This window comes from Panthera leo, chromosome A3, assembly GCF_018350215.1.
Source record: "Panthera leo isolate Ple1 chromosome A3, P.leo_Ple1_pat1.1, whole genome shotgun sequence".
NCBI lineage: Eukaryota > Metazoa > Chordata > Mammalia > Carnivora > Felidae > Panthera > Panthera leo.
Genome location: NC_056681.1, coordinates 11,780,313 through 11,791,734, shown reverse-complemented (window position 1 = coordinate 11,791,734; position 11,422 = coordinate 11,780,313). Strand labels below are relative to the sequence as shown.

Below are 11,422 nucleotides of genomic sequence, written 5' to 3'. Positions count from 1 at the left end.
CAGAATCTAATCTGCGGCCAGGGCTGAGAATCCCTGGGAGGCCCGCTGGCCTAGGAGTAGACTGTTACTAGCTCATGCCAAGCTTTTTCAAAGTGGCATGGGACAAAAGTCCTGCTGCCCTCACACCCTCCTCAACACTTGATATTGACCAAATTTTAACTTTTTGTTCTTCTGATGGGTGTGAAATGGTATCTCACCAGTGGTTTTAATTTGCATTTCTCTCATCTGATGAGGCTGAGCCATTGGTGAAAAATGTTGAAACAGAGACTGAAAAGGAGCCAGCCAGGTGAAGATCTGGGGGAAGAGAGGTGGGGAGGAGGGGGGGCTGGCAGGTGCCAAGGTCCTGTGGTGGTAAAGGGCTGGGATGTGGAGGAACACAAAGAAGTGGGGGGGGGGGATCATTGTGCCTGGGGAATGGGGAGAGTGGCTCAAGACAAGGTCAGCAGAGGTCAGATCAGCAGGGCGGAGGGCTGTGGTGAGGACTTTGGCTTTTACTCTGGGTGAGACAGGAACATGGGAGGGTTTCAGCAGAGAGACATGGTCTTACTCCTCCCTCTGGCTGCATGCGGAGAATCATATTTTGGAACTAAATAGACACAGGAGAGGGGTGTATTCTAAGTAGTGACCGCATATGGCCCATCTCTCCCCCCTACCCTAGACTCGACTCAGCAACCTAGATCACAGTTGTCCCAAACAGACAATTGTCCCTGCCTCATTCTAGGTGGTGAGTAGTGGGGCTTACAGGTTTTCATAGCCCTTGCTTCATAGATGAAAACAAGTGGGATGGGACTTATTTATGGATTTATTTCTGTACCTCCACCCCCACCCCAGGCCTGGCATGGCCCTGTCTGGAGTGGTGGGTCCCCGGGAGAGCTGAGGGTGAGGTTCCAGCTGTCCCTCCCCTGGGCCCACGCCACAGGGGACCAGTCGGTGCCCCCACTGCGGAGCCCAGCGTTAGATCCTTTAGACACAGTATTGATGACGCCCCAGAGAGGCGAGAAGCCCTGCCTCAGCCCTTCCCTTCCCCACTTCTTTCTCCCACCTGCCCAGAGTGATCTTTCTCAAGCAGACTCTAAACAGGTCCCTCCTCAGCTGAAAATCCTGTCTTGGTTCCCAGTGTCCTTGGGGCAAAGTTCAAACTCCTCTAGGCCCTGGAGGCCCAGCAGATCTGACCTCTCAGGCTTGGCCACCCCACCCCCATCCCTGGGAGCTGCTCTCAAAGACTCTGAAGTAGGCCGAGTCTTACCTCGGGCCTTTCCCCTCGGTATTTCTTCACTTCCTCTGGGAAGTTGCCCCGACCCCCTGTCAGGTGACCCGTTTCTTGACTGTCACAGCGTCCTGTGGCCTCCCCCCATCAAAGCACACTTCCCTTTGCTTAATAATTATCTGTTTACTTTCGTCTCTCTCCCCCGCCGTAAGGCGAGCTACACTTTACAGGTAGAGACCCCGAGTGTTTTGCTCAGGAATGTGTCCCCAGATCCGGGAATAGTGACTGGCACGTAGCGGGTGCTCAGTAAACATTTGCGAAGTGAAGGAACGGATGCCTTTTGCTAGATGATGCCAGATTGCTTTGCAAAAAAGGCTGTGGCATTTCACACTACCAGCAGCCACGTGAAGGTGTTCATTTCCTCGCAGCCTCCCCCGAAATGTGTATAGTACTTCGTGAATCCCACGCTCTTTGCGAGGCGCCAGCCTGGCCGAGGAAATTTCCGCCCCCTCCCCAAGCCTGAGGCGGAGGCGGTTTCGGAACGTCAGGTGCCCAGACCCGCGGCTGGCGGCGCCAGGGGGCGCCAGAAGCAGACGACCGTGCATCGCTGGGCAGGCGGGCGCGCGGGGTACCGAAGGGGGTCCCGCCTCGCCTGGGGCTCCCTGTGCCCGCCCCCGGCAATCCGCCGCGGGGCGATCGGAGCAGCGCCCGCGGCCGGGCCTCCGAGCGGCCCCCGCCCGGCCCCCAGCGCCACGCGGCGCGAGCCCCGCCAGCCCCGGCGCACCTGCTCGGGGCGTGGCCTCCGGCGAAGGCGCGCCTCGATTGGCGCCGAGGTGACAAAGGGGCGTGGCCTCCTTCGACCACGCCCCTCCAGAGGCTGGAGTACTTAAAGGAGTTGGTGGCGCGTCTCCACTCAGAGCGCAGCGGCACGGCCTCGCGGGTGGAGTGCCTCGCGACCCCTGTGCGAACCGGCGACCCCCGGCTGCTTTGGCCACCATGCCGCGCTCTTTCCTCGTCAGGAAGTCCGCCTGCTCCCGCCGGAGGCCCAACTACAGCGAGCTGCACGACTCTTCTCCAGGTGAGTGGACGGGGTGAGGGACCCCGGGGGGCTTCGGGGAGACCGGCGAAGGCTGGCTGGGAGGGAGGAAGGAGGGGGGACTCGGGGGCAAAATCCTGGGCCCAAAATGGAGCCAAGGGGCCGGGCGCGGGGCGGTGTGCGGAGGGGTGTGAGGAGCCCGGGGCAGGTGAATGGACGGTTGGAGGAGGGCTTTCCGAGGGCGGTGGTCTTGCGTGAGTTGTCTGCTCGGCGGCCGACAGGGGAGAAGCGGGGCGGGGCGACTGGGGAAAGGAGGGGGCCGGGGCCTGGCGGGGACGCAGGGGCAGGGCCCCCCACCCCCACCCCACCCCCCCTCCGCCCCCGAGTCGGGGCTGGGCGGCGCCCTGCGCGTGAGATCTGGAGGCCGGGGCGGGCGAGCGGGGCGGCCGGGGTGAAGAGGGGCTCCGGGCGGGCAGGACGGGCCGTCGGGGCCGCGATTCTTTCCTCCCTCCAGTAAGTACTGAGCGCCGGCCCCGCGCGCCGCCCCCCCCCCTCCGCCCCCGCCCCCAGCAGGCTACGGTTTGTTGACTGACTGCGCGACCGACCGAATGCCTGACCCTGCCCTTTTCTCCGTCTCCCCCCAGAGTTTACCTTCCAGCAGCCCTACGACCAGGCCCACCTGCTGGCGGCCATCCCGCCTCCCGAGGTCCTCAACCCCACGGCCTCTCTGCCCACGCTCATCTGGGACTCTCTCCTGGCGCCCCAAGCCCAGCCCATCGGCTGGGCCGCCCTTCTGCCCCAGGAGGTCCCCAAGGCTGCGGAGCTGACCTCCCTGTCGGACGACGACAGCGGGAAAGGCTCGCAGCCGCCCAGCCCCCCCTCGCCGGCCCCTTCGTCCTTCTCCTCCACCTCGGCCTCTTCCCTGGAGGCCGAGGGTTACGTTGCCTTCCCGGGCCTGGGCCGGTTGCCCGCGCAGCTGGCCGGGCTCTCCGTGGCCAAGGACTCCCAGACTCGCAAGGCCTTCAGCTGCAAGTACTGCAACAAGGAGTACCTCAGCCTGGGCGCCCTCAAGATGCACATCCGCAGCCACACGCTGCCCTGCGTCTGCGGCACCTGCGGGAAGGCCTTCTCCAGGCCCTGGCTGCTGCAGGGCCACGTGCGGACGCACACGGGTGAGTGTCCCCGCGGGCCGCCGCCCTCCCGCCCCCGCCCCCGCCTGTCGGCCGGCCCGAGGTCAGGGTGGGGGACCGGGCCGGCTGCCGCTTTCGGGGTGCGCAGACCGAGGCTCGGGCCTCCCCGCGGCGCTCGGAGAGGCCGGGCGGCAACATGCACTATCCGCCCCTCAGCCAGGCAGATGGGCTGGAGTTGGGGGTCCGGGGAAAGGTGCAACCAACACCTTGCCGTCGGGGCCAGGTGTGAAGGAGCCCACCGCCCCCGCCCTCCCCACCCCCACCCCCTCCCCAGCCAGGCAGGATGTTGTCAGACCCCCCACCTGGCTCAGAATATCCTGCTTGGAGAACTTCTTCCAACCTTGCTCTGCTGTGTCCCCACTCTGGCCTCAGTTTCCTCGTCTGTAAAATGAGCATGAGACCAGCCTGTGGGGGTTCTGCATGGGTTACACGAAAGAAAGCATATGCAGAAAGCACCTGGGCCACCACTGGATACGTGATAACGAAAGTGGTTTTTTTTTAATGTTTATTTATTTTGAGAGAGACAGCAGGCGAGTGGGGGAGGGGCAGAGAGAGGGGAGAGAATCCCAAGCAGGCTCCACACGGTCAGTACAGAGCCTGATGCGCGGCTCGGACTCACCCAACCGTGAGATCGTGGCCTGAGCTGAAATCAAGAGTTGGGGCGCCCAGCTGACTGAGCCACCCCGGTGCCCCCTGAACAGAAATGTTTTTGATGTTTGCGCCGCTTCCGTGCTGTGTGGACTTGGGCAAGCGATTGAACCTCTCTGAGCCTCAGGATGCTGATAGCACTTGTTAGGGCGGGTATCAAGATTCAGTGTCTCCTTAATCACTTCATAATAATTTGTTATCATGGTTCTCAGGGCTGCTCTCCCTGCCCCCACCGTGGACTAGATAAACTCAGTCCTATCTTGCGGCCCTGGGAATACCTTTGCCGGCACAGAACACAGTTCTACCTGTGTTTCAAAAACATGAGACTAAATGTGTAGAAAATTGTGAAATGGAGACTTTTCTATCCTTCAACTCTCTGGAAACGTGGAAAAGGTAGCCGCTGCGTCCTTTCAGAACTTGAAAGGTGGCTGCTCTTTGGGGTGTGACTTTGGGAGAAGGTTCAAGGGTCACAGCTAGCAGCTTTGGGGTCAGGCTGACGGGTCTGGAGACCTCAGTTCTGGCATTTCCTGGCCCAGTGGCTGACCTCTGAGCCATGAGGGTCAGTGGGGTGGTTTGTTTAGGCCTGGCGTTTTGCAGGCATTATTGATATTACGACTCCCACAAAGTGTCCCGGGCATCCCCCCCCGCCCCCCGGCTTGCAGACGACCCCCCCCCTCCCCTCACCCCCGTCCCCCTTACTTCGTGCACACGCAGCCCTGATTTTAAAGGGACCTGATGTAAAGGTCCCGCCAACTGCCAGGCCTCTGTCCTGGGCTGAAGAGGGCTCTATTTGGGGGAGTCGAAACCATTGGGGTGCTCCCCTGAGCCCCCCAGCTTCTCCCCCCTCCCATCCCGACATTATTTTCATGTAAAGGCACGGCTCAGACACAAAAAGCCTGTTGAAATGCACCATCACCATCCTCATTGACTCCCATTGTGTGTCTTAATGGTGGGCCCAGTGGGTGGGGGCTGGGGGAGTGGAGCAGGTGCATGGGCCAGTGGTGCCCAGCACCTGTTCCCGGCCTCAGCTGCTGGCCCGCAGCGTGTCAGGCCCCTTTAATCCGGGGAGTATCGCATGTACAGTGCCCCCCTCGGCGGCCTTTGTCCCCGCCGGCCTGGTGCCGATTTCACACTCGCCAGGATCACCGTAAAGACGTCTGCGGGGGTGGGGGATCTGCAAGGGGTGCAGGTCTGTGCCTGCTGCTTGCACACACAGACCCCTCCACCCCATCACGTCCTACCGAGGCCTCCCTCCTTTGTTCACGGTTGTGTCTGATCCTATGCAGCATAAAGGTAGCGTTCACTGAGCACTTGCTGTGTGGGAAGGGTATTGCCCAGGGCCTCCTTTACCTGGGTTAATGCAGTAAATCGACAGCCCCAGGAAGGGGGTGCCGTTGTAACCCCCACCTTACAGATCAGGAAACTGAGGCACAGAAGGAAATCACTTTGCCAAGTCACAGCTCAGAAGGCTGGAGCCAGGGTCGCTTCACTTCTGTCAAGGAGGTGAGAGGGTAGTGGCTTTCTGTGCCCTGGGGAAATAGGACTCCGTGCCCCCTTACCCAGATCTGTGTCCAGTAAGCCCTTAGTTCACCAGGGAGTGTGTGAAGGAGGAAGAACTTCATGTGGACCTTGTAGTGCAGTCATCAGACCTTCCTGGCCTAGTATGCAGAGGGTGCTCAATAGTGACCGAGCCAGTTAACTCAGACATCCCTTCCCTAGTCCTCCTGCTAAGTCCCCCTGCTCTGTGGGGTAGCCTGTTGCCTTGTCTCTCTGCCCCAGGAGACTGAGCCCTTGAGTGGACGGTTCCACAGTCAGCCTCAGGCATCTGACTTTGGACCCCTCCCTCCCAGTGCCCAGCACAGTGCCCCAGGCACCCAGAGGCTGATGGAATTCATTCATTCCCTGCTCTTGAATTCCAACACAGATTTAACCAGTGGGCCATGGCCTAGGGGCATATCAGGCTGAGAGTGGGAGGGTAGAATTTTACTTTGTAGTAAAGAATGTTCAGTTTTATTGGCTGGCACATAGTGGAAGCTTGATAAGTACTTGTTTAATGAGCTACTATTTGGCGTTCTTATTTAGTAGGAGATGCTGCACCCCCAAGAAAACACAATAACATTGTCAGTGTTTTCGGACTGTGTACTATATCGTCTTCGTTGGGGCAGGAATTAGGAAAAATTGGTGAACAGCATTATCTGGTGGTGATTGAGGGGTCAGGCTCCTCTGAGGCTTTAAAAAACAACAGACTTCTCTTTGTATAAACACTTCTTGAGTGAGCACGTACTGTGTACCTAGCTCCGGGAGCAGGACTCTTTTCAGCACGCCCTGGGCCAGGCAGGTGGTATGAGGGGCACAGGTAGAAAGGGGTTCTAAACAAGTCATAAGGTAAAAGGTTTCTGTAGCCTTGTGGCGGGGTCCCAGGCCCTGGGCTAGAGGCTTGGGGTGAATCCAGGGGAGATCCCTGAATTTCAAGACTTGAGATCACTGACAACGAAGGGAAGGAAAGAACATAGTCGGCAGGCAGCAGCACTGTGATGCGGAAGCAGCTCAGAGAAGTGGGCTAACCTGCTGGGGGGAGGGGTGTGGCCGGGAGCCTTTAAGGTTGACTCCAGCTTTGTCCCCCGATGAAGTGAATCCAGGCGTGATAATAAGGAGTACCCACTAGAGCCCCCTTACCTGAGAGGCCGTCTGTGTAGTGGTTAAAATCAAGGGCTCTGGAATCAGGGTGCTTGGTTCTTGCTGGGTGACCCTGCATATCCTACGTGGCTTCTCTGTGCCTCAGTTTCACCGTTTCTAAACTGAGGACAGAGGTAGGACTAAATGAGGCGAGAGTCCCTGGCACAAAGTAAGTGTTCAGTAAATTCCGTCACCATCATCGTCATGGTGTGTTGAGCACCCCCGGCCAGCTTGCCGTGATGAGGGCTTTACTTACCGCCTCTGGATTACTGACTCCTATTGGTGCGGGGGTGAACAGCTCCATTTTACCGATGAGCAAATGGAGGCTCAGAGAAGCCAGATGACTTGCTCAAGGTCACCCGGTGGGAGGTGGCAGAACTCCCGATCACATCTAGGGCTTTGGGCACCAGATAATAGGGCCTGGTTTTTCTGGGTCATGGGATTCCTTCAGGGTTGGGGTGATCCGGCTTCGAAAGGCCGGGGTGGGGGGACCAGGATTTCAAATAAATGCCAGCTGTTACCCCAAGTGGTTCAGCACTCGACTCTCCTGTTTTCTGTCCTCAGGAGAGAAGCCCTTTTCCTGCTCCCACTGCAGCCGAGCCTTCGCCGACCGCTCCAACCTTCGGGCCCACCTCCAGACCCACTCGGATGTCAAGAAGTATCAGTGCAAGACCTGCTCCCGAACCTTTTCCCGCATGTCCCTGCTGCACAAACACCAAGAGTCAGGCTGCTCGGGGGGCCCCCGCTGACCCTCAAAGCTCCTTCTGCCTCTCCAGACCCTCCCCCGGCCATTGCGGCCTCCATCCTTCCAACTGCCACGGAATTCCCTTCTGAGCTCCCCCTTTTGGCTGCGTTTGCCCCGCAGGGGACTCTGAGGACCTTTTTCCAGTTCTCTCTGCCCTGGTGCCTCGGTGGGCTCTGAGAGAGGCCTTCCCGTGGACGTTTCTGTGAACGGCTGGTGGGGAGGGTGGCTTGCAGCCAAGTGTTCTGGAGTTGGCCTCTCTGTGTGGGTTTGTGTATCCAAAGGTGTTTGGATACAGCTGCTTTGAGCTCCGGGACAAAAGCAGACAGACCGATAGGAAGCTCCCCCCACTCAGGGGAACCCACTCCTCCCCCACCCGGAACCCTCAGGCCACCCCTCCAGGAGGTGTGACTAAGCGCGCAGGTTCACCCCCAGGGCCTGTGGGGGCGGTCACTGACACAAGGACTGGTCTAGACCCCAGGTTGCCCCCAGGCCTGGGCAGCTATTTCAGCCTCCTGTTTGTCATGGTGGCACCTGTTTCATGGGCAATTTAACAACGTCTCAAAAGAGACTGTGAGTAATTGCTGTCACTTGTTGGGGGCCCGAATGGGGTGCTTCAGCCTGACCGATGTGTCTCCCAGAACTATTTTTGGGGTCTGACAGGTGGGCCTGGGAGGAAGATGTTTACATTTTTAAAGGTACACTGGTATTTATATTGCAAGCAACATTTTGTACTAAGGAAACGTTTTGTATAGTTATATGTACAGTTTATTGATATTCAATAAAGTGGTTAATTTATGTATTAAGAAAGTCTACTTAGTTTTCTAGAGGGGTGGGTGTTTTAAAGGGCCTACAGGAAGGGAGGAGGGGCCAGGGGTCCTTGGAGCTCGGATATTCCCGACACGGGCTTAAATCCTGTCCTCTTAAACGTCATGTGGCTTTGGACTTCTGACTTTGACTGTCAGGGACTTTATTCGTGCACGTGGGTTTTCCTCTGAGCCTGGGTGTCCTGTCTGGTGGGGAGGGTGGGAACACCTGTGGGCCAGTGAGAGCAGTGGGGGGTGGGGGGGGGTGGGATGCGCAGGTTCCTTGCACTTTACATGTGACCCTGATCGATTCATCCTTCCATTTTGAGGCTGACCAGGCCCACAGGGTGAGAAGCCAGCTCCCAGGCTGTCGGCTTTGCCCCAGCACTGCAGGTTGGGGAGGGATTGGCTGCTTCTCCCAGATGAGGGAGTGGAATGCGCTGAGCACGAAGGGGACAGAGGATGTGCTTCCTGTTTCCAAGGGCTCCGGGCCCCACTCTGGCCTCCCTGTCGGACCCACACCTCTGTCTGGCTGCTGGGTACCAAATGGCCTTTGATGCAAGGAAATTGGCTGGCTGGAGCCGAGAGGGTGAGAAGCCAGGCCAAAGGGTAGGGGTCATTCAGCTTCCTGCTCGAGGACAGGACGGGAAGACGGTTAGCTTGCGTCCTAGGCTGGGATAATTCACTCCTGGCTGGTTGTCACGGTGACCTCACCTCTGGGGCCCTCCTGGGGCCAGGAGAAAATGAGTGTCCGTTCTGAGCACAAAAGGTGCTGAAGGTGCCAGTTTCCTGCGGGGAGCCGAGCAGGACTCCCAGGCGTCCCAGAGCCCCAGAGTCAGGCCGGGGGTGGGGGGAGCTTCATGTTCCAAAGGAGAGATGATTCTTTCTTCTAAACAGGAAATGGTGACCCGCGGGCCGGGAGCAGCCCTTAATGACTTGCAGCTTTCCTCCCAAAAGAAAAAAAAAAAAGTTCTCTAACAATCGCCAAATTGTAGCTGGCCTCCCTGAAGGGAAGTTAGGGAGTTGCGGGGGTTGGGGGCTGGGCGCCAATTTGCTGAGGGCCTACTGTGTCCCGTGTCCCTGGGCCGTCATGTATATTCACCCCACAGTAGGTGCCGACACCAATGGTGAGGGAATAAGTGACTTCCCACACTCCAGGGTGGGGGGGGGAGGGGGGACAGGCCTGGTGGAAACCCCTCCCCGACACCCGGAATGGGGTGTGCCAGGCTCTGAGCATTCTGGGAGTCAGGGATGCCTGGCTTGTGCCCCTGTCAGGGCCCAGAGCCAGGCGCTGCCCCTCTGGGCTCCCCAGTTTCTGCCTGCATAAAATGGGGTGATGGCTGTGCCTTCCTTCCCGGAGACCGGAAAGGGAGCTTCGTTCAGTAGGTCTTGAGGAGCACTGCGTGTGCCAGGCCCTGTTCTAGGCCCCTGGGGCACAGCGGTGAACAGACAGTCCCCCCTGCACTCGTGGAACTTCGGCTCTGGTGGGGGAGACAGAAAACAAGTGACTGACCACACAAGCCGCTTTTCTCCGGTGACACTCTGCCAAGACAGAATTCGAGCGATGGGGCAGGCTCACCCCATGAGGCAGGCCGCTGGCGGCGGAACCAGAGCCCTCGGCGGGCGGCATTGACGTTCCAGTTGAGACCTGAAGGGAGAGAAAGTTCCAGGCGGGAGGGAGCAGCAAGCGCAACCGCGTGGAGGCTGGAATGAACTTGCCCTACGCAGAGCAAGACCAGGGGGCCGGGGACAGGGGGCCGGGGTGGGATGGGTGAAGCACTCGTATCCCGGAGAGGATGTGTGCCTCCTGAGGACTCGGGAGTGTAGCCGAGCCTCTGGGCAGCCGTGGGCACCCAAGCAGGGAGTGAAGCCTGCTTTACTCGCCCTCCCGGCTCCTGGTGGAGAATGCAGGGGTGGGGGGGGGGATGAGCTGGGAGCCCCAAGGTCCCGGGGCCGAGATGATGCTGGCCCTGCCCAGGGTGACAGAGGCCGTGGGAGACTGATTCAAGAGGCCGGGTGGCTGGGGTGCACACCTGAGGGCTAGTAGGTGAGGGTTATTTGGGCTTATTAAAACAAAAAGGGCTGTGGGCCCCGGGGAGCCGAGGTGGGTGGGGATAAAAGGAATGAGGGGCGTCCCTGCGTCCTGATATGGGATCGTCCCCGCTCAGCCATATTGCTAAGTGAAAAATAACTTGCAGTACATGCTCCCTTTTGTGGGAAGAAGAGGGGGTGGAAATAAACATGTATTTCATTCCTGTTTGTATTTGCATATGGAAACTCTGGATTTACAATAAAATAATAAAAGCATTTCTCTAGGGAGTCACAGGAGGTGGAATGGGGTGGTCTGAAAAAGAGAGAAGGAGAAGGGAAACAGTTTTTAGAGTTTATTATTATTATTATTATTATTTTAAAGACTTTTTTTTTTTTCTTAAGTAATCTCTACTCTCAATGTAGGGCTCGAACTCATGACCTGGAGAATCAAGTGTCACATGTTCTACCAACTGAGCCAGCCAGGTGCCCCAGTTTTTTAGATTTTTAAAACACTTTGTATTTTGAAATAATTTAACCTGACAGAAAAGTACAAAAAGCTGGACTCTTTCATTCAGATTCTTCAAAATATTGAATATTTTCTTATGCTTGCATTTGCTCTCTGTATACACGTATATATACACGTACCCACACATTATTTATTTTGGAGCCATTTGAGAGCAAGTTGTAGACATTGATGCCCCTTGACTGTTAAACATTTAACCATGGAGGGGCACTTGGGTGCCTCAGTCGGTTCTTGATTTCAGCTCAGGTCATGATCCCAGGGTCGTGGGTTCGAGCCCTGTGTTGGGCTCCGCATTGAGCACGGAGCCTGCTTAAAATTTTCTCTCTCTCCCTCTGCCCCTCCCCTAACTCATGCTTTCTCTCTCCCTCTCCCTCTCCCAAAAAATTTTTTTTGAGCATGGATATTTAAGGACAAGAACATTCTCTCATATAACCATATAGTTTGATGATCCAAATCAGGAAATTGAGCATCGGTGCAATACTGTTATCCAATGCACAGCCATAACCAAGTTTCTATAGCTGTCCCAGTGATGTCTCTCACAGCACGCGGGGGGTGCCGGTGAG

The 11,422-nt window shown here is 57.6% G+C and overlaps 1 protein-coding gene across 1 annotated transcript; it reads left to right on the top strand.

Moving 5' to 3' along the window:
* The first annotated feature begins 2,007 nt into the window (after positions 1 to 2,007).
* SNAI1 (snail family transcriptional repressor 1) lies at positions 2,008 to 8,320 on the top strand. The gene is made up of 3 exons (XM_042930693.1): positions 2,008 to 2,285; positions 2,888 to 3,415; positions 7,322 to 8,320. Exons 1-3 carry the CDS (start codon positions 2,204 to 2,206, stop codon positions 7,504 to 7,506), a joined length of 795 nt encoding a protein of 264 aa, XP_042786627.1. The 5' UTR covers positions 2,008 to 2,203; the 3' UTR covers positions 7,507 to 8,320.
* Positions 8,321 to 11,422: the final 3,102 nt, after the last annotated feature.

Excerpts from the sequence above, each read along its gene's own strand:
- SNAI1 (XM_042930693.1), top strand. The coding sequence starts at position 2,204 with ATGCCGCGCTCTTTCCTCGTCAGGAAGTCCGCCTGCTCCCGCCGGAGG. Across the intron at positions 2,286-2,887 it reads GCTGCACGACTCTTCTCCAG|AGTTTACCTTCCAGCAGCCC; the intron begins GTGAGTGGACGG and ends GTCTCCCCCCAG. Across the intron at positions 3,416-7,321 it reads CCACGTGCGGACGCACACGG|GAGAGAAGCCCTTTTCCTGC; the intron begins GTGAGTGTCCCC and ends TTCTGTCCTCAG.